The sequence below is a fragment of the Pollachius pollachius genome (assembly GCF_949987615.1).
Source record: "Pollachius pollachius genome assembly, chromosome: 7".
Lineage (NCBI taxonomy): Eukaryota > Metazoa > Chordata > Actinopteri > Gadiformes > Gadidae > Pollachius > Pollachius pollachius.
The window spans coordinates 9,797,788-9,820,574 of NC_136940.1; the positions used below are offsets into that span (position 1 = coordinate 9,797,788).

Genomic DNA, 22,787 nt, shown 5'->3' on the forward strand with positions numbered 1-22,787 from the left:
TTTGGAATGGTGTAATTTCCAAGGGGGGTGTCCCTGTTAGCCATACGGGCAACATTGAGAGGTAAGATGTTACCCATCCTTTGGGTCTCTTGTATGACAGCATAAGTATAGGGAGTGCTGTCTCTGTCAGACATGGAGGGTTGCCTGGATGAGCCAACTACGGTATCTAGTTCAGCCTGGACCTTCTCTACATGATAAAATAAAAGTAGAGGATGTCAATATTCATGTACAATATGAAGAGGAATATATTGCAAAAATTTCAATATTAACGAAACCAGTGCAGTCAGCAACCCAGAACACAGGGCTGTTTATTTAATAAGCTATGCATAAAATTTTGTTTTTTTGGAGTATTTCAAAATAAAAGTAGTTGTTAGTTAAAAGTATTTAAATTAGAACTGGGCAACGATTAAACGCATAGTACGGTGAATTAACTCACGATTAAATGCACTTTAAAAATTATATTTTAAATCCACTCCAATTGAAGTTAAATGAGATTATTAAATAACACATTATCACTCACACCAAATAAACTTAATAAGCAAAAATCAGGATCTTTAGGGAGTTTTATTGAATCACTCAGTGTGAATTGAATATGAAAATTACGGAACACCACAGATTTGGGAATTGTAAACAGGCTGTCACTTACTGCAAATGTAATTGAATGTAAAGTAAGTGGAACTAAAAACAAAAACTATTTATATTATGAATGTCGACTTTCTGTGGGCGAAACCTTTCAAAATCAAAGTAAAAAATAAATAAAAAGTTAATGAGTCAATTTGTATTAATCCCATTAAAACGAGATTTCGTTAACACATAATTAACGCATTAACTTGCCCAGCCCTGATTAAAATAGTATTAGTAAAAGTAAAAAATATACATTCAAAGGCTGGAGGGACGGAGGGATGTCGCCTCTAGCGTTCACCTTTACCGCCTGTTCCACTGACGGGCGAGACTAGGATTCTCACTTACTTTGTATGTCAGGGTAGTAGGCCATGAACAGCAGTCCCCAATGCAGAGTGGTGGTGGTGGTTTCAGTCCCGGCGAAAAATAGGTCCAGTGAACAAATACTCAGGTTCTCTAGGTCAAATCTTGATTCAGAAGCCTCATTCTACCAAGAATCCGGCAAGAAAACATACAAACACCAAAATAACATGAATTCTAGCATTAGGGTTACGCCACGTTCACACTGTACACGTCCGTCGACGGATGACGGAGGGCGTGTCTGACATATGGGGGACGCGATATGATTGGCCGACGGATCCGTCGCTGCCTGAAAAGTTGAACATTTCTCAACTTCTTGACGCAGGCAACTGAGCCGACGGAACGGATGACCCACAATGCATTTCAAGAGCGCCCCATGCAAAGTCAATGAGATCCGTCGACAAGTACAGTGTGAACGTGGCATTATACACAGGTATATACTATATATATATAGTTAGTATATGCTCTATAGTAAATGTCGTCTCATCACGCTAATAAAAACAAATAAATCCCAGCAAAAATTGTTATCTTGTTTATTTTTGGAGTGTTCACGTGTAGTATATACTAAACAATTATTCACCTCAGGCTGCGTGAATAGTGGGGCATAGCCCACTATTCGCCTTCGCCAAATAATTGTTAAATAGCTTCCAATTATGTATGTAAAAGCCATTCATTGTATGAACCACGGTGGTGACTATTTTAGCTACAGCGGTGAGCTATGTTATACATGTTTTTTCGTAGACTATTTCATTTGTTATTACATTAGGCATTTTACACTGCCAAGCCGGTACGGTGGCGGCACGCCCTGCAATTTCACTGTCTTGCCTGTGTAAAACCAAGGGGGTATAATACCCCTTCGTCAAGGAGCTGGCTTTCTTGGTTCAGTGGAGTAGGCGGGCATACCCACGGAGAGCATAGAATAATAATTAGAATAATAGAACAATAATAATAATCAGAATAGTTTGCATACTCTTGACATTTTTTAAATGTTTATTATTCAAGCCACTCGCATGCAAGAATGGGTATACATCTGAGTGTATGCTACAAACCCGATTAACTATTTAGTGCAAGTGCAAAAATGCCAACAGTCTTTATTTGCTAAGCACTTGTTCTTTTTATCCCGACCAAAGCCTCATAACAAAAAGTTCCTCAGGTACTTTCTTGTAGATCGCACCATCTTTCCCCATCTTCGTTAAATGGGACTACATCATCTTCTCTCCCATGATGGTCAGCAGCTCGCGGATTTTACCGTCTCTCCCATTAGAACTACTCATGTTAATATCGCTGCGTTGCCTCTGTTGTAGATACAACGCAGCAACGCCTCTACCCATGTCCCGCTCCTGGAACCGCAAAGCCATCTAATCGCATTTACATGAAACCCCCAATATGTGTAGGGTCCGAGAGGGTCAATTGGGGTGCGACATGTAATGTGTAAACGTGCGAACCATGCCGGGCAAAAGGCAGACATATTTGGCAGTGTAAAAACATTGATAGTCTAAATACAGAAAATGGCCAGACCTTTAGACAGCAGCCAAGCAACAGCACTATAATAGGAAGCCCTGGGGAAAACCACTGAGCTGAGCTGAGCTGTTCCTTTTACAAATATGTGGAGTAAGGTCATACCCACCAGAAGTGAACACAAACACATACCTTGAGCATTTCTGTGAGGAAGCAGTCGATGTAGTCTCTGGGCAATGAGGGGTCATGATCCACTCTGTGCTCTTTGACCCGCTCTTCAATAAACGATATAAGTCTGGCAGACAGAGTTAACACCTTCCTGTGAGGTCCAGGTAAATGCCTCACCAGCCATGGAAACATGTTGTACATCTACAGAGAACACAGGTTTTAGACACACAACGTCTGCCATTCAGCACGAACAATGAATCAAGACCTTGCAATTCATCACATTGGAGCTGTATAAGTAAAAGCTTTACCATTGCCCCTACGCTTCCTTGTAGGATCAGTATTTCATTGAAGTCATCAATGATCGTCTGATGCTGCTTCTCAGTGTACTCAAAGCGTTTCCCAAACACCAAACAGCAGATGACGTTGGACACCGCCTTGGTCACCCCCATTTTAGGATTGAATGGTCCTCCTTACGATATTTGGAATCAAGCTATTCAGATGAGTTATGCATGTAGAATTGGAGTAAGAAAGTTTTGGGCTGGGAGCCTCAATAGCAGCAATATTCAGAAGCCTGATAGATTAAGGTTACCCCACTTGGCTTCCCATGTTGGCAAGTTCCCGGTTAAATTCAACTTTCAATTGATTAATATGCATACATTTACTTGTAAAATATACAGCTGGCCCAACCAATAGGCCTACCTTGCTGCTGAGCGAAGGCCTCAATCAGGTTCTGGCACTCCAGTTGGATTGACGGTTCTAGACTCATTTTACCCAAACCAAAGTCTCTGAGTGTGTGCAGGGCAAATCTCCTCTGCTGCCTCCATTGGTAACCATTTGACATCACCAGACCTGTTGGAAATGCATTCAGAGATTTGAGTCAGAATGTGTGTAATTGTGTGTAATGATCATACTTGATCAAGGCTGATCGATTATGATTTCAATGATCTTATCATTAAAATCCCATCCTGTTACTGATGCAGGCCGGCCTGTACCTCTCTCTTTGTTAACAAGGATCCATACCTTCAACTCTGAATTACGTTTTTGAGTACTGAAAGTCTCTGAACTAATAACTGGGAGGGGCTCAATCTTTAACATTGTGACTTAGCTTAATAGCTGAAGTGATTCATTTGTGTTTTAGTTTCAATTTGTACAATGTTTTCATTGCAAACATCACTACAGAATAAACCTCATCCCAGAGATGTCTCGCAGATCTTGTTAAGTTCGTATGAAAATAAAGTTTAGCTAGGTAGACTCCAGACATGCGCAATGAGTGCGTGGGCAGAGTGCGCGCGCCAAGCAGGTGGGTGGACATACCTTTGGATCCAACCGCTTCGTACAGCAATGGCAGATATGGGCGATCCACATAGTCTTCCCCTCTCTCGACCAAGGCTTCTCTCACAAGCTTGTATCCGTTGACAACCACAACCCATCCAACCATGATTCGAAGACTAAAAATTGGTCCATATTTCTCAGCAAACTGAAAGAAAATGTTATAAAGATGTAATTTTAAAGTGTCAAACTTTACAGAGACAACATTCGGTCAGTCAATAGAGACGAGGGACAGTGAGGGGCCGTTGGTTGTTTGATTGATTTTATTTGACCATTTTGATATAAAATATGAACAGCACTCTGTGTCATACATTAAAATATATAAATAGTCAGGGATGACACAATAAAGCCAGAAGGCTTACTTCCATTGTGGTCCCTGTGGGGCAGGAGAAGAGGGCAAGTAGCAGCAAATCACACATCAATCATTCAAAAAATGTACACAATTACATAGAAGTCACACATACAACAACAATCATAATTAAGATATGCCTAAGATTGGCGTCTAAGCCATTGTTTCAAAGCCTGTTTAAAACTGCCTGTGTTTCTGACTGACTGTTGAACTTCACTTACTCAGTTAAAATATTTTCTGAAATATTTGGGCACATCCCCATAAACAATCCTATGTACCCTACACAGCTGTATCTGAGATACACAATCCTCTATTTTCAACCATCCTGACCTCTCAAAGTAGGAAGATTCAAGACGAGTTCTCATGGGGAGGTCAAAAATAAGCCTATCTTATTTTATACTCCTTATACTCCTGCTAAAACAATGTTTAGCAGGAGCTTTAATTCAGCCTTATCTTTGATATATTTTGGTGATTACCTTTTGAGCCTGGCCTACACCAGATAAGTGGCAATCTAATACACAGCCAAGATAACTGACTGATTCCTTGGCTGTAATTTCAGAATCTCCAGCTAGGACCTTTTTCAATTCGATCCAAACAATATGGACTCCCCCATGTTTTCCCCAAGTGAATTGATAACCTGTCAAAAAAAAAGTGTAACATTTAGAAGTTCTGCGCAAATTGTTCTTTCAATAATGTTTTTATCCTTGTGAGAAACTACCAGCGGAGAGTCATCTGCCTATACAAAAGATTACAAGAACAAACAGAAACACACTTTTCTGAAACCTGTGGCCTGTACTAGGAACCTCAATTAGTGTGTTAGCGAGGTATGTTGCGCTCAAAGCCTGGGTTAGCTGGGACAAGAAAGTCGATCTCTTTTAGCGTCGCTGTATCACCATGGTGACTTATGCTTGCAACCAAACCTGGTCGGGAGCAGGGGCCTCTACGAATTCTCTTTTTTGCATACGAAATTTCCTTTCCTATGGAGATGACCTGGAAGTGCTTGGAGGAAAGGTGGTTCGAATTCTAAAAATGATTAGGAAAGGAGCCTCGATGCTTCCTTTAACCCTCCTTTAGCATAGGTTACTCTTGCGCTTCCTTTGCGAAAGGAAGTATAATGTCTGTAGCTTACTACTAACAGGCATATATATTTGGACACAACTTCACGTGAGTTCTCAGTGTTTGGATTAATCCAGAACTGCCAAACAGAACAAGGCAATGCATTAATGTGTATCCTTCTTCTTCTACTTGGCACAGAACAATGCCCTAGGCTATGACACTGACCTCCAGTTGTCACTACCTGTCATTATATCTCCCCCCTTAAAGATATGGCCCTTATCATTTCACATGAACTTTTAGTGTCTAGTGAACATTTAACACTTCTGTATGTTAACAATATTTCTTATTGAAACGTGACTGTATACAACCGTCAGACCTTAATGTTGTCTAATAAAAATTACCTTCTCTATTCATACTGTTACAAAACATAACATTCTGAACAAGTGCATTTCCTGTTAATGTAAATCAGAAATAGCAAAAGTGCATTTTCTGTTAATGTAAATCAGAAATAATGAAAGTGCATTTCCTGCGACCAAACTCATTCATTAATCAAACAAATCATTCATTGCTCAAACATTTACCTTTTTATTTTATTTTTCTAAAGTCCATACTGCAAAGACCCTGAGTTTTTCCCCCAAAACAGCCCCACAGTCCCTGTTCACCAGTTCAGTTTGACTGGAGGCTTGCTCACTCTGCCAGAACGAGTGACGATCTCAGTCCCTTGTGGGCATGTGGGAGTGTATTGTGTCCCCGCACCCTGTGTGTCCCCACTGTCAGTATCAGTGACCTCTGGAGTCACCTGGTCAGAACTTTCACTGACAGGCATAGACTGCAGGTGGCGTCTGTTCCTCCTGTAGCGCTCACCTTGTGCTGTCTCCACGATATAGGACCTTGGAGTGGAGCTAGAGCTATGAACAACAGCAGGCGTTGTCCACTGTTTCTGTCCATCCAGTTTCATTAGTGTGGAGTCCCCCGGGCTCAGGGGTGGTAGGATCTTGACTCCATTTCTGCGGTTGTAGAAATAGGCTCGCCGCTGCTTGGCTGCAGCGTCGGCCTGCCTGATCCCATCCTCGTTGGGCCAGTTAGGTCTCAGATTGTCCTGCAAGATGGGCAAGGTGGTCCTAATTTTCCTGCCCATCAACAGTTCTGCTGGACTGATTCCTGTCGATGAGGTGGGTGTGGCTCTGTACGTCATTAGGGCCCAGGAGGGGGTCTTTCTGTCTCAATATAGATTTAGCTATCTGAACTGCCCTCTCTGCCTGCCCGTTACTCTGGGGGTAGTGAGGGCTGGATGTGATATTTACAAAATCATAGTCCTCACTAATCTCCCTCATCTCTGCTGAAGCCAGCCGGGGCCCATTATCACTCACTATCAATTCGGGGATACCAAAACGTGCAAATGTGGCTTTCATCTTAGCTACAACCTGGTGGGTAGTAGTTGTAGGCAGATTAAAAATTCCTAGATATCTGGAGTAATAATCTGACACTACTAAGTAGTTGTGCTTCTTGTGCTCGCACAAATCTATAGCAATTTTCTGCCATGGCCTGGATGGGAGCTCACTGGGCATTAATGGCTCCTTTCTCTGAGTGTTTTTGTTCTCTCTACAGAATGTACACTGCTGTACTGTTCTAGTTATCTCCTCAGCTATTCCAGGCCACCATACTGATTGGTAGGCTCTTTCCCTGCACTTCACCAGGCCTTGGTGACCATCATGAATTCTTTTTAGTATGACTTCTCTCATTTCAGTGGGAATGATGATGCGTTGGCCTCTAGTGACTAAACCTTCTACCTCTGATAGCTCTCCTCTCACTTTGTAGAAGTCTTTAACTGCCTCCGGCACCTTACTTTCAAAATCGGGCCACCCACTCCTAATGAAACCTATGACTGTCTGGAGCTGCCTGTCATTTGCAGTGTGCTGTCTTAGCTCTGCCATTCGGTGTGGTGTGGCTGGGACATGGTCCACAACAGCCTCAATGTGTGCTGCTACCTCCTCATGACAAACCCCATCCCCCTGACACTGCTCTGGGCCCCTAGACAGTGCATCTGCTACTGCTTATGTCTTACCAGGTGCATGCTTTGCAGTGGCGTTGAACCGCATCAGTCTCATCAGGAGCCTCTGGCACCAGATTGGGACGCAGTCCAGATCCTTGCTGAGGGGTACCAGTGGTTTGTCATCGGTCACCAGACTAAAACTGTCCAGTCCATACAGGTACTTGTCGAAGCGTTCACAAGCCCAAACGCTGGCAAGGCACTCCTTCTCGATCTGCGCGTACCTTTTCTCCGCGACGCTCAATCGTCTGGAGCAGTAGGCCACGGGTTTCCAGGCTCTCTCTATGCTGCTGGAGTAGGACGCCCCCAGCCCTTAGCTGCTGGCATCTGCTGAAACAATGGTGGGCTTGTTGGCATCATAGAAGGTAAGTACCGGGGCTGTGGCTAATGCAGTCTTTAGATTTCTGAAAGCTTCACACTGTGCACTGTTGTGGAAAGTTCTCTATTCCCGTCACCTTACTTGGGTCGACCCTGACCACTGTCTCGTCGAACACGTGACCCAGGAACCGAACCTGTCGATGTTTGAATTTGCATTTTGCTTTGTTGAGCTTGAGCCCCGCCGCCTTGATGACCTTCAACACTTCATCTAAGCGTCGGTCGTGCAGCTCCTCAGTTTCAGCATGGACCAAGATGTTGTCCATGAAGATCTCTGTTCCTTCCAGGCCGGCCAAAGTCTCCGCCATTTTCCTCTGAAAGATTTCGGGCACCGATGTTATTCCGAATGGGAGACGGCGGAAGGCATGTCTCTCAAACGGCGTGATAAACGCAGTGAGCATCCTGCTCTCTTCATGCAGAGGAATTTGATAAAATCCACTTGCTGCATCCAATGACGTGAACACTTTTGAAATAGCGGCGCACCATTCGGTCGGCTGCGTCACCTTTTCAATAATGTCCTCATCCTCCATGCGCTGTAGTTCCCGCTTCACAAGCGGTACCAGTGGCAGGGGTATTCGTCTGGCTGTTGGCACTGCATACGGCTTAGCATCATCATGCAGGGCTATTCTGACTGGCTCAGTTTTCAATAGCCCACTCGACCCAAACATACCGCTGACCTCATCCATCCTCTTAACTAGGCCCATTTTCACTGCTTCCTCAAGGCCCAATAAGCAGCTTGTTCCCTCCATCACATACACTTTGAAAGAAAAAAAATTCTCTCTGTATCTGGTGGTACCTTGGAACACGCCTGCACATTTGAGATCACCTGCTGGGCTTACAAAGCGTGTGTCTGGAGGCCCTAACTGTATTTTAGGACTCATCTTTTTGAATGTCCCTTGATCGATAATGGTAGCATCAGCTCCTGTGTAGATTTTGAAGGCTACTACCACATTGATTATAGTTAAGCTCACAGTCCATTTATTTTCTCCATTCTTATGATCAACAGCACCAAGGAAATATGTTTGTTCAGCCTGTTCACTTGTGACTTCCCTGACTGCTTTAGACTGACATTTATGTTCCCAGTGTCCATTCTTGTGACATTTATTGCTGTTAGAGCCATGGAGAAGATAAGGCTTATCTTTGCATTTTTTGCCTTATTTGTTAATAATATATTTTGCTTTCATTTATAATAATTAATCATAACTGATATATTGTTTTATCTTAATGTGATTGATGTCTATTCAGTAGATTAGGGTTTATTATGCTCTTATTTTGTCCTGCCACAAATTGATACTGCCATAAAGCACAGCTAATTGTAGTAAACTGTCGTAAACTAGCCATGTGGACACCTGTCGGAGTCTCTGCATTGTTATTAAGTGTTCGGAGCAGGACGGAAGCAGCCAGTAGGCATAAGAAACATACATTTTCCTGTCAATTAGTTTGAGGTGACAGAACGGATACCCAGGATTTTGCTTGGAAACGTTTGCTTTTTGGTCAATGTGGATCAGGGGCGTAGGAATGAGTTTAACATTGGGGGGGACACATATCGGAGACCTGACAGATCCGTTAATGGTTTGAATAGAAATATGTCATAAATTAACTACACTGAAAAAATTCACAAATATATTTTATTCTATTAAAAAGTTACATTTATAAATCTAAAGGAAAACACATTTTGAATGGCAGTAATGACCTGATAAATATCAAATCAATTCTTTAATTGCACGCTCAATCATCCAGTTTTTTAGAATAAGAAGCGTCCCATGACGTCCTATGATCAATTAGGAGGCCGAAGCCCTAAAGGAAGTAATGCAATAGGTGACTGAGGCGAGGACATTAACAAGTAAGCAATAGACCTGGGATCTCTTTAGAGGGCCTCAAAGAACACACACGATTATCAACTGGGGGCTCCAGCCCTACAGAAAAGGCTCACACAGCATCATCAAATGCTCCATTGAAACGCGTTGGCAACAAGCCGTTGCTAGAAATGAATCAAAATTAGTTGACGAGATATAATCTTGTCCATTAGACCTTCAACCAGGGTGTATCTTGGGATTACTCTGTGAAAATTGTGGGTCTCTGGAAACCCACAATTTCCCCCCCCCCCCCTCTGCCCTCGGGGTCAGAGAGGGCCAAGTTTCGGTGTTGGGGTCCCAGTTACGCCCTAGAATAAGGGAAATGTGTGTATACATTTTGGTATCTTGGAAAGGGCGGGAAAAGGGGCGTGACCTCCAACAGTAAGGTACATGTGCATAAGACAGGTAAGTTTCTGGTCCCCATTTTTGGTGGGATGAAGGTGTAAATTTGTGCCTTAAGGTGTGTAGATACAGCTGGCCTGTGGACAAGATTTTGAAGTCTGGGGTCAAAAGGTCAAAAGGAGCCGGCACCACGCCCCTTAGGAGATAACGAAAAGTTAATGTGAATTTCTCTCATAACATTTTGTCATTATTAAAGAGAGGACTGATTCTCAGATATGAATATTGGATGGCTAGGGTGTAGGTCTGGGAAGAACTTCAGGCCAAAATCTTGCAAGCGAGCTGCTGGGTGAGGTGCAATGAGATTAAGCACTTGCTGAGTAATTTCTTGTAGGGCTTGATTCCCTAAATTGATGATCGTATGCGTCCTTTGAGACCCCCGTTGATATAAAAGAGACCCCAAGTCTAAAGCTTACTTGTTACTGTCCTTAACTCAGAAGTTACCTATTGCATCACTTCCTGTAGGGCTTCGGCTTCCTAATTGATCATTGTAGTGTATTTGAATGCCCTCTTTCATAGATATGACACCACCACCACTGGTGCATGGCAACAATTCTCCATATCCATATGGGGAGTGGGGGGTGCTTGTGGACAGTAGGGGTAAACTAGACATAAATAGGAAGCTTGCAATGAGCATTTCAATCACCAAAAATAGTCAATACACACTCTGGGAGGAATGACCTCTCACACATGATATCTTAATGAATTATTTCAAATAACCCTGCCTTGTTCAATCAATGAGCTTGATGTTTTGCTTTCACGAATAGGTTATAGGCTGTGCCACTACCAAATATGTCCGTGCGCATCTCTCAGAGTGACGTAACTAGCCACCAGATAGTGATTAAAAAAATGAGTCAAGTTGATGTCAAAAGTAACTTATTAATTACAAGTCTAAACTGTGGAAAATTGAAAGATATGGGGGGGTCGATGGCAACCACCAAAGCAACCATGGCAGTCACATGACGTGGACGCAGGCCCATTGAAAAGAATAGGCCGAAAAAACGTAGGCGTGTCACATGTTTAGAGCCGTTATTGTAATGTGTTTTCCGCTGTGGGCAGTTTGACTACAATCTGGTGTGAGACTGGGTTTAAGGAATGATGTTAGTTTCAGTTTTTGAGGGGGTCTGCTCAAAAATCTGATAAATCGGATTGTTGTTTTCACAAATCCTGCGCAGCCCGCCCCCCCCTTCTGAAGTCGAAAATAATCTCCCGATTGAACTGCATTGGTTTAATATTGCATAAATTAAACATTAAAATATATATTATATATAAATAAATATACAATTATTTATTTATAATATTATAAGTAGACCATGTAGCTATTATCGTTATAACAAGATCTGTATCTGACCATTGACAATCCACTTCCACCAATTCAATCAACGAAGAGGGTTGTAACACCCTCTTCGTTAAGTAACACGGTGTGCTTTTTCACGGTGTGCTTTTTCAATGGGGATTGAAAATAAATATTGTCAGGTATAACAATATTTAAATATTCATAATATAAAAGACTAGCCTATACGTAGGCCTACAGCATATCATACTGTTGACATATAGAGTTAGACTATTATATGTATAAGGTTATAGGCCGAATTCGGTTAAAATGCAGCCTCTGCTGGCCCACAACTAGATCTCGTTGTCTGTTATACGCTTTATAAGTTAATTATATTTAAATGATTATAACCATGTAGGCCTAGCCTTTATTTTCTTGGCGTTATCATTACATCCTTTCTCGTTACATCGATATAAATTATTGTTATAACGAGATCTGTATCTGAACATTGGCCATCCTCTCGGAAATTCTATCAATGAAATTCATATTGACGGTATGGTACTATATCCCTATTCTCGCCAGCCCTTCTTGAATGTAATAGACCACTTTCGTTGCTTAGAGGAGGTCTGGTGGTCTCCGTATCTAATAAATAAATATAAATATGTATGCATGTAAATAGGAATATACATACCTATTTATTTATATTTATTTATTATATACGGAGACCACCAGACCTCCTTGAAGCAACAAAATATTAAAATATATAGGCCTATGTATAAATATGTAGCCTATGGGTATATATATTAATAAATACACATACATATTTATAGATATTTATTTATTTCGCTATATATAGATGTTTATTTATTTATTTATTATACGGAGACCACCAGACCTCCTGGAAGCAACGAAAATGGTCTATTAAATTCAAGATGGGTGCATGGGCGAGAACAGGGATATAGTGCCATACCGTCAATATGAATTTTATTCATGTATATATATAGGCTATGGTCATTTCATGGATCCCTGTGAGACCAGGTTGACTCGGTCGTTGATACGGGATCTGTGTGTGTGCCACGGAATATGAGTGTCATTAACTTGCATTGGAGGAAATTCCGTTGGCATATCACAGACAATTTAAGTGATTCCGTGAGGCCACCACAGATTTTGAGTTAAGTGCCCGTGGTCGACTCGTTCATTGAAACGGGGATCTGTGTGTGTGCCACGGAATATGAGTGTCATCAACTTGCATTGGAGTAAAATCCGTGGCCATATCACGGAAATTGGCTTGTTTCCGTGAGGATTCCACGGATTTTGAGTTAAGCGTCCGTGGTCATTTCACGGATTCCTGTGAGACTAGGTTGGTTTTTTCACATTAGTGCTTTATGGCACTAAAGTTTCGCCATTGCCGCTTCCTATTGGTGCTAGGGGCGGCTTTTATATTATTTCACACGAGTAGATATTAACTGCGAGCGCGCAAATTATCTCTGCGCGCGTGCAGTCAGAGCGCTGCTCCCCGAGCGAGGAAAACAGCTCCTCGAGAGCATTACCTCGTTGCAAGCAAGAGGGGGGAATAACTTCGGTTGCACAAAACAGCCTCTCGCGCTGTTTTGTACACACAGGGCGACGTTAGAGTTGCGTTTATTATTTTTTTAAGTTGTATTATTTTTGTAGCTTTAAATACAATTCCTTGGTCAATTTTATTACTAACTGTACATTAAAAAGTATTTCAGCTCAATTTAAAAGATTTAACAACTGCTATCTCCTCCTCGACTGAATGTTTGTTGACAGTGTGCAGGCTGGATGCCTCGCAGGCTTGATGCGCTCAACTTTTTTTTGTGGAGAACCAGCGCCTTGAATATGTATTATAGCGTTTCAACAGCTCGATGCGTTTACGCAATGAGTCCTTCTTTACGGAGATGTTCCTGAAACGCATCAAAGGAAAACGGAGGGGAAAATATAGTTTTCACCCGTGTGGACGGGGCCTGAAATCGGACCCAATCGGGTTTCTCATGGTCAGATTAAGACCCCTCGATTATTTGATTGATAGTCGCATTAATCGTGCATGTATAGTATACATTCAATCGGAATGGAATCGGATTTTGCGTTCTGCACATGCTCAAGATTATTTCCGGGGCCATGAGCCGGAAGTAGAAGGAGAAGGTAGTCATGTTGTTTTCACCGTCGTTAAACGAGAAACTGCGATTTATTTAAAAAGGTGGCGAATAAGATGGAGGAAGCCAGTTTCGTGCCAATGTGGTTACCCCCTATAAAAAGTGTATCCCGGCCGCGGGAGTTTTAGATTTCACCCCGTTCACCCAAGGCTGAATTAAAAGTACATGTTTCAAAATGTTGGTCATCAACAACGTTGTAAAGTAGTAACTTCAGGCACATCTGTCAAAATCAATGTTTATTTTCTTCCGACATGTTTACGATCTTTATCCATTCATTGCGTGGCGGCCGAACTGACACTGGCTCTCTACTGAAAACGTCTTTCTCAAATGTCGCCTGATGCTGCCTTCGAAACGCTCAGTTTCCGGGAGGTTCGGACCTTAAGCTCGGAGGAAAGTGCTTTGAACACTCTGTTGGGTCAGAGTTTTTGCTCAGAGTTTCGTGAGGAAGAAAAGCTACCCGAGTCCTCCGAGATCACGTCACAACAATGGTTGCCCATTTCATTGATAGACTAAAGTGAACTTGCAAGCACTAAGAGGTGAACTTAACAACCATTCTAACATTTGCATTACGATCAATTATAGCTTACAATTAAAACATCGCCTGATAAATTTTTGCTCATGTTCAACCATCGCAAGCAGGTCTAATAACTGATTCATCTGATTCAGCAAAGAAGTGCAAAGAGGTCCCTGCGGGCATCAATACTTACAATACTTGTACTACTTGTTGTTTTTATGAAGTCTAGTCTCCAGAACTATCTGTTTTCCGGTTTTATGTCATAGCCTACAAACTTCTAAGAGGCGTTTCCTGAATACTCTTATTTCGGAAGAAGGTAAGGTTTACGGTTCGACACCTAAGAGCTTCCGAACCTCCGGGGCGTTTTGAAGGCGGCATAAGTTTTTTGTTGCTGGTGACGTAAATAGGTCAGCCAGAAGTGTCTCTATTACCACTAGTTGAAATGGGTACAGCACCACCTATCGTATCAGGATATGACATCCTTCGGCCAATGAATCGATTTTGTCACCGCCATGTATACTCAGACAATTGCAGTTGTCCAATTGAGGAGCATAGTCGAACTATGGCTGTAATCTGATTAAGCGGTGCATGTAAACATACTGTTTACAGACTACTCAGAATAGAGACAGGTCTATAATTGCCAGGGTCCAGTTTACTCCCTTTCTTATATAGCGGAATCACTCTGGCAATCTTGAGATCAATGGGGAAGTGCCCTTGTTCTACAGACCTGTTTACAATATGAGTGAAGCAGGGGGTAATGATCTCAGCATCATCCCTTGAGAACCGTGATGGAATAGAGTCTAATCCTGTGCTTAAGCCATCAAGCCTTTGGAGCATCTCAAGAACAAGTACCTCAGACACCTTTTCAAAGAGGAAACCACCCATCAGAATCCCTAACTGAGAGAAGTCTTGCACATGGCTTTCGCAATATTGACCAGTCAGGCGAGGTAGCTTTTCTACCAGCTTCCTGGTAACAGAGGAACAATATTTATTGAAGCCATCTGCTACTTCCTCCTTCTCTGATGTAATATTATTGCCAAGATCTAGTGATGTTAGTGTTTTTGGTTTTCATCCTTTTACTGTAGCCAAGCTGCTTGAGGGATTTCCATAGCTTTCCTGAGTAATTTCTATATTCAGCTATTTTCTCATAAAAAAGGCTTGTTTTTAGTATTAACCACTAATCTGTTCACTTAATTTCTCGCCTTTTTATAATCAGCCCAACTCTGCTCACCCTTGTTTACCCTGAATTGATTACTTCGAATTTATTGCTCTGATTGCCTCAAGGATATCATAATTTACCCAGAGTTATGTTCTCTGTTTTATTCTAATTTCTTTACATGGGGCTACTTTATCAACCGCTTCTAAAAACATACTGTGGCGAGCAGCACGGGAAGGACGAGACGGGAGCCCAGGTTGAACAATTATGCAGTTCCGTGCCCCATACACCACACGACTACGGACTGCCTTTATTAACGACCAACCGCATGCATGGAAACCAGCGCACCCAGTAAACGAACACGTCACTCTCGGTGACGGTGGCGGCAACGATGCACACATCATGTCAACACTCAACACACAACTAATTAACTACCCCAACCCATTAACCCCACTCAACCCAACAACCACACTGTCCCCGAAAGGGTCCAAACCCCAAGGATGAATGAACCCCCCAGAATCCCTTGCGCAACTGAACGAGCGCCTACACCTGCGGTCGCCACACAGCCCCCACCTTAGGGGTCAGACGTCCCGACGACCCCCAACACCCATCACATAGTCCGATTTTCCGGTGGCCGGTGCCGCTGCCTCGGCCCCTGCCGGTGGCTGTCCAATTGCGGCAGAGTCTGTGACGCCCGTCTCCCGCAGCGGGCGGAATAGGCCCTCCTCTGCCGAACCCACAGGTCAGCAGGAGCCCTCGGGGTGTGGTCATGGACCACCGCCATCGGGGCCCCCACCAGTTCCTGCCGTAGGGTGGCGCTGGAGCGCCGTCCGATCACCCCATCCTCGACCGCCCTCCGACGTCTGGCCCTCCGACGGCCACGCCGGCGGCTGGGACGAGAATGGGTGGCACGCTGCCCCGTCCACCCGCAGTCCTCGACCAACCCCAGCTGCCGACACTGCTGCGGCTCACGGTCAGCCCTGTCGTGCAGCCACAGGGCATGGGAAGCCTCAGCCGTCTCGGTGGCGGGAAGGGTGGCCGTCCGGACCCGGCCCTTCCGCTGCCTGGACTGGAACGCCACGGTCATTGTGCCACGGGAGAGGGCCGGCCGAGCCGCGTCCACCCGTGCACCACAGCGGCGGCAGCAGTACTTGGCCGGACCACACTGGTCCTGGCAATCATCCTCCGTGGACGGCTGCAGGCTGGGTTGCTCGCAAAACTCCCGCTCCGCCCGTTCCGCCACCTTGAGGTTCGGAGGCCCGGTGAGGCGGACGTGCCGTCCCAGCCGCGGCGGGACAAGTCCTTGGAGGAACGATTGAAGGGCCAGTTCCTCCCTAGCCGCAGCAGGGAAGTCGGGGTAGCCCCGCTGGGCGTACTGCAGTACATCCGCTGCGTAGGCCCCCAACCGTTCCCCCTCCCGGCGGCGGCGGCTGGTTAGCAGCTCCCGGCTGTCGTTCACGGCCGCCCGCTGCCCGAAACGCCTCTCCAACGCCCGGATCAAGGCCCGGAGGTCCCGTTGGTCCTCTGGGGCCAGGTCCAGGAGCGCCTGCACCGCCGTCCCCTCCAGCGCCAGGGCTAGGTGGACGACCGCCTCCCCGGCACCCCAGCCGTTGTGCCACTCAACAAGCCGGAACTGAGCAAGGTACGGCTCAAGCTGCGTTGCCCCGGAGAACTTCGGCAGCTTCACCGCCGTCCTTGCCTCGCCGTCGCCTTCGACCGTCAATCCCAATCCTTTAACCCCACTCAACCCAACAACCACACTGTCCCCGAAAGGGTCCAAACCACCAGGATAAATGAACCCTCCAGAATCCCTTGCGCAACTGAACGAGCGCCTACACCTGCGTGTTGTGTGTGAAAGACTGACACGCACACGTGTTGCTTCAGAACGTACACTGAATTTCTTTACTTCAGACTCATGTGTCGATCAACCTTGTTTTACAATGCGCGCGCATTACACGTCACGTCGCATCCCACAATAATCCCACAGTCTCTTAAAGGAACCGTAACCACTATTTAGCAACATACAGCAAACCCATGTATCACAGTGTGACCATGTTATTAGAACATAACATTATTAGAACATAACATTTTCCTCCCCCCACGAAAAAGCAAACAGCATACCACCCCAACTAACAACCAACCCAAACATTTGTCAAGAAAACTGAACATCTAATCAAGATATGAAAATGTACTAGGCAAGAATCTGTGAAGACAACCGCTAGACTAAACATGGTAATTCGTGACATAGTCCTGCAAGGCAACAGGCCGAGCCCTGGCCCGCACCGGCCTCGGGTCCGGCACCACAACCTCCTGGCGTGGAGCTGCGGGGGGTGCAACCGGGGCCGGGGGTGGGCCCGGATCAGTGGCCATGTTGTAGGGGAATGGTGACTGGGCTCGTGCCGTGGCCAAGTGCTCAGAGAGGGGTGCCGGGACTTTCCTCAGCCTACTAGCATGCCACCAGTCTGAGACCTGAAGGGACGGTGGCCTCGCCCTGCACTTCTTGTCCACCCTTTCCCTCGTCTCCTGCTGCCGTGCAGCAACAGTCTCTCGGATTCGGGCCAGGGAGGGCATGGGAAAATCACTATTTGGTGCTCGGAGCCTGTGTAATGGCAGTCCCAATTCTCGTCTGAGCATCAGAAACGCTGGTGACACAAGCGTGGTGGAGTGATGGCTTGCTCTGTAGTGCAGCAAGGTCTGGTTGAGTGCCTCCTCGAATGCATAGCCTTGGGCCAGGTGTGCACGAATCCCGTTCTTCAGTGTTGCATTAAAACGCTCTACTCCACCGTTGGCCTGTGGGTGGTAAAAAGCGGTTCGGATGTGCTTGACACTCCTGCTGGCAAGAAAGTCAGAGAACTCTGCAGACGTCATCTGCGGGCCATTATCTGTTGTTATGGCCCGAGGCACACCCCAGCGGGCAAAGAGGCCATCCAGTATCCGAACCATGACGTGCGACGTCACCGTCCCCACTGGCACAACCTCCGGCCACTTAGAGTGGAGGTCGTAAACGACCACCAGGAAGCGCTGGTGGTGGGGAACACCACGGCCATGGATCTCCCCACAGATGTCCAGCTGTACATGTTCCCAGGGACGTGAAGGCCAGGGGAGCGGTTGCAGGGGAGGGGTTGAAGGGGGTCCGGTTTTCCCACTGAGGAGGCACGCTGAGCAGTCCTGGACCAGATGTTCAATATCGCGGTCAATGGCTGGCCACCACACCAACTCACGGCACCGCTGCTTGAGTTTCACGATTCCCAGGTGAACCTCATGTGCCATTGACAGGACACGTGCACGCAAAGTGTTTGGGACGACGGTGCAGAGCCCCCTCGAGACACACGTGTCTGCCCAGCAGGAGAGCTCATCTTTCACCCGAGCAAACGGTTTCAACTCTTCCGGGATGTGGGACGGTCAGCCGTTTCTGATGTAGGTGCACAGCTTGGATAGTATCGGGTCTCGTCCTGATTCAGTGTTCAGTTCCTCCAGTGTGACTACTGGCTGCAATGGTGCATAGAGCGCTTGGATGAGAGCTGGTTCTTCATCGTGTGATGGTACAGAAGGGTTTGGGGCTGCGATGGAGCGAGAAAGGAGATCTGCCACCACGTTTTCCCTGCCCGGCGTAAAGATGAGGTCATAGTGGTACTGTCGGAGGCGTTCCGCCCAGCGATGGAGTCGGAGAGGCTTGTGTCCCGAACCTGACGTGGAGAGCACCGTTGTGAGGGCCTGGTGGTCCGTCCTGATGGTGAAATGACGACCATAGACATACATGTGCCACCTCTCGCACGCCCACACACAGGCCAATGCTTCACGTTCACCCACGGAGTACCGCTGCTCAGTGGGTGTCAGGGCCCGAGATGCGAAGGCGATTGGCCTCTCCGTGCCGTCATGAAGCTGCGACAGGACAGCTCCAACTGCAGCAGTGGAGGCGTCGCAGGTGATGAAGGTTGGGCTCGAGAGGCTGAAATGGGCGAGGACTGGAGGTGAGGTTAATTGTTTTTTCAGCATGAAAAATGACTCAGAGCACTGTGGTGACCAAGCCCACGGCTCCTCCTTCTTCAGGAGCTGCCGGAGGGGTGCTGTCGTTTGTGAGTAGTTGGGCAGGAAATGCAAATAATAAGCCGTCATTCCTAGGAACGATGCAACCTGTGTGATGGAGGTTGGTTCAGGGATGCGTTGTATTGCGTCAACGTTGGAGGAGAGAGGTGCAATGCCATCAGCTGAGAGGCGGAATCCAATAAAGTCCACAGTCGGTACTGAGAAGAGACATTTCTCCCCGTTCAGTGTCAGGTGATGTTTGGTGAGGGCCACAAACACTGTGTAAGCGGGCATCGTGGGTGGCTTGGTCTGGCCCATGCACCACAATGTCGTCCAGGTAAACTGCTGTCCCCGGGACCCCAGCGAGAATTGTAGACATGACCTTTTGGAAGCAGCTGGGGGCAGAGCTAAGACCAAACGGCATGCGTGTGTACCTGAACACCCCAGCGTGTGTCACAAATGCTGTCAGGTTCCGGCTGGCCGGGTGAAGGGGAACTTGCAGGTAGCCCTGGCGTAAATCCAACTTTGTGAAGACCGTTGATCCATGGAAAAGAGAGGTGAGCTCCTCAGCTGTAGGTAAAGGATATTTGTCTGGAATGACAGCTTTGTTGACCTGTCGCAGATCCACACAGACCCGGAGGCCCCCTGACTTTTTCTGTGCGACCACCAGGTTTGAGATCCAAGGTGCTGCATTTATTGGCTTGATGATGCCCTCTTCTAGCAGGGAGGTGAGCTCTGCAGTGACGCCCTCCCGGAAGGTGAGTGGCAGGCGCCTGAGGGGCTGCATAACTGGTGTCACGGCAGGGTCAACCAGGGGCCGATGAGTGAATGCTGTCAAGCGGCCCAGGCCGTCGAACAGCGCTGGCCACTGCTGGTGCATCGTTGGGAAGACCTGCATTATAGCTCTTCCACTATTGTCCTTCAGAGAGAAGCCCAGTGCAATGAAGAGATCGAGGCCAAGAAGGTTGGTTCCCCGCTGTGCCACATGAAAAGGGAAGGAGGGAAGATGTATCGTACCATAGCGGACAGGCAGGTCAATTGTGCCCACAAGCTCGATGGCAGAATTTGCATATCCCCGCAGGCTTGTGGATGGGGGTCCCAGTGGCATGCGGGAAAAGAATTTCCTGTATGTGGCCAAATTGAGGAGCGACGCTGCAGCCGCAGTGTCCAGGATGAGTGGCAAGCTTACCTCCCCCAGCCGCATTGTGCAAGTTTTGAATGATACTCATGTAGAACGGATATTACTAATTTCTGTGTATCCGGAAGTGGACTGAGGAAGCCTGTGCTGCCGTGCTTCATTGGTTGGAGCTGAACGACAGACTTTAGCAAAGTGGTTTAATCTAGAACAGTTTCTGCAAACCTGTCCACGGGCAGGGCACTGTGATGCTCTTGTAGCATGAGAACTGGATCCACAGTTGCCGCAATTGCGTCTGGAGCCCACAGTGGGGCGCTGTCTATTCATTTGTTGCACAGGCAGGCTGTCACCGCTATCAGTGGGCGGGAAAAACTGTGACGTTTCTGTGCGCTGCAGCTGTTGCGCTAACGCTGTGTGGTGAGCAGGGCTGGTCAGCAGAGTAGAGCATTCTAGAGCACATTCCACTTGCAACGCTATTTTGATTGCATCAGTCAGTGACAAATCATCAGGTTCCATATGCAGTTTTTCCCGTGTCTTGTCACATGACGTGCCTTCTATCAGCTGGTCTCTGATCATTTGGTCATGCAATGCTCCATACTCACAGGCTCGTGCCAGCTCACGTAGGTCAGCTACAAAAGTCTGTATGGACTCGCCGGGTCGTTGGTGGCGCTTCCTGAGTCTGTACCGCCGTATCAGGACACGTTGTTTCCCAGAGAAATGGTCCGTCAGCAGCTTGACTGTATCCTCGAAAGCTGTTGCTGAGCCGAGCGCTCCAAGAACACGCTGGCCCTCGGTACCGAGGCAGTGGACGAGGATAGCGGTCTTTCGCTTGTCGGGAAGCTCGTCGTCGGAGAATCCGAGCGCATCAACATAGGGATTAAAACCTGTCAGCCACCGTGTCCATGGCACTGCGGGTTCCCCGGGTACCGCGAGAAACACTTCGGGTGGGGGAAGGCTAAATCCAGCCATCCTTGTCGCCAAATGTTGTGTGTGAAAGACTGACACGCACACGTGTTGCTTCAGAACGTACACTGCATTTCTTTACTTCAGACTCATGTGTCGATCAACACTTCCTTGTTTTACAATGCGCGCGCATTACACGTCACGTCGCATCCCACAATAATCCCACAGTCTCTTAAAGGAACCGTAACCACTATTTAGCAACATACAGCAAACCCATGTATCACAGTGTGACCATGTTATTAGAACATAACATTATTAGAACATAACACTGCGGTCGCCACAATACCTTTAAATGAGCACCATGCTCTATCCACATCTATAGAGCATTAGACTTGCATTAGACTTTTAAAAAACAAATAATTGTGGTCCAAAACCAACCTACCTGGTCGAAATTCAGATGTAGCTTGGAGGGCTCGACCCGGTGTGCGTCCCCAATAATAGGAAGAGCCCAGGGTCCCGGGGGAAAATTCCTCGGTTTTCTATGCTTAAAATAGTCAGCAAGAATCAAGAAAACGAAGAGAAATAATAAAACACCTCTCGCGTCCATCCAATCCAGGGCTAATATTTCAGAAAACACCGCCATTACTACAGTGTCTGGTCGTATCGGTGTATTGAGAATGGAAGCCCTGGGGTCCAATGTACACCTGTCCGCCGGTCGGTGCGGCTCCGAACCGGATTCAATGTTCAATGTTCATCACTATGCGGCAGTTATTTTTGCGTCATGTGGGTTCACATTTGACTCCCTTCTGGTAGCCTAAATGTAATTATATTTACCGTTTATATTCACTAGATTAACTGAATTCAAACGTGGTATCGTCTTTATGTTATGTTAGACGTTAACTGCGATTTAAAACTTTTGTGGGTTTTAAGTAAATCCAATCTGAATAAGCGTGTCATCGTACAGCACTGGTCTGACAAAAAGTATACATATTTGGCCTGAATTACATTTATTTATAATAGTCATCTATTGTTTTATATAATCCTATTGAGTTATGTATTCAAAGAATGGGGATAGTGGCGAAGTCACGCCCCTTCCGGTAGAGCCCATTGGACCTATGAGATTGAAAAATATGAATGGGTTTCAATGGAGAGAAAGTAATTATTTTCTTTATATGCCCCGGATTACACATATGTTGTTTGTGGATTTAAATGATCATTTTTCATGCAAAGAAAACTAAACATTTTTGTGAAGAAGTTTGATAATGTTAGGTTTTTTCCAAGGGAAGGATAAAATCATCGAAAGAGGTGAAAAACATTATAAATTGGGGCATGTGGAGGGTTTCAGTTATGCCGATGGGGAGATTGTCAGTCTTGTCCACGCCAGTCGCAGGGAGCGTGACGGCACATACGAGACGTCTTTCTCATTGTGTTTTCGCTACAGCCTTTAACTGTACAATCGCACAATAAACGGTCAAACCCTTGACATGAAAAATGATCATATAAATCCACAAACAACATGTGTAATACGGGCCGTATAAGACTGGGACCAGAAGATAATTATTTTCTCTCCATTGATACCCATTCA

At 46.0% G+C, this 22,787-nt stretch overlaps 1 protein-coding gene across 1 annotated transcript in view; it reads right to left on the bottom strand.

The window, feature by feature from the left end:
* Positions 1 to 21,845, bottom strand: part of LOC307078492 (cytochrome P450 2J4-like) — a gene marked incomplete at both ends in the record, with an annotated part of 23,656 nt that extends 1,811 nt beyond the window's left edge. Inside the window, 7 exons of the mRNA XM_079740340.1 lie at positions 1 to 187; positions 970 to 1,108; positions 2,632 to 2,808; positions 2,916 to 3,076; positions 3,307 to 3,456; positions 3,922 to 4,084; positions 21,645 to 21,845. The exon at positions 1 to 187 is cut by the window's left edge and continues 1 nt beyond it. Coding sequence (XP_079596466.1) covers positions 1 to 187; positions 970 to 1,108; positions 2,632 to 2,808; positions 2,916 to 3,076; positions 3,307 to 3,456; positions 3,922 to 4,084; positions 21,645 to 21,845 — 1,178 coding nt within the window. The remainder of the gene's footprint in view (positions 188 to 969; positions 1,109 to 2,631; positions 2,809 to 2,915; positions 3,077 to 3,306; positions 3,457 to 3,921; positions 4,085 to 21,644) is intronic.
* Between the last annotated feature and the right edge of the window lie 942 nt (positions 21,846 to 22,787).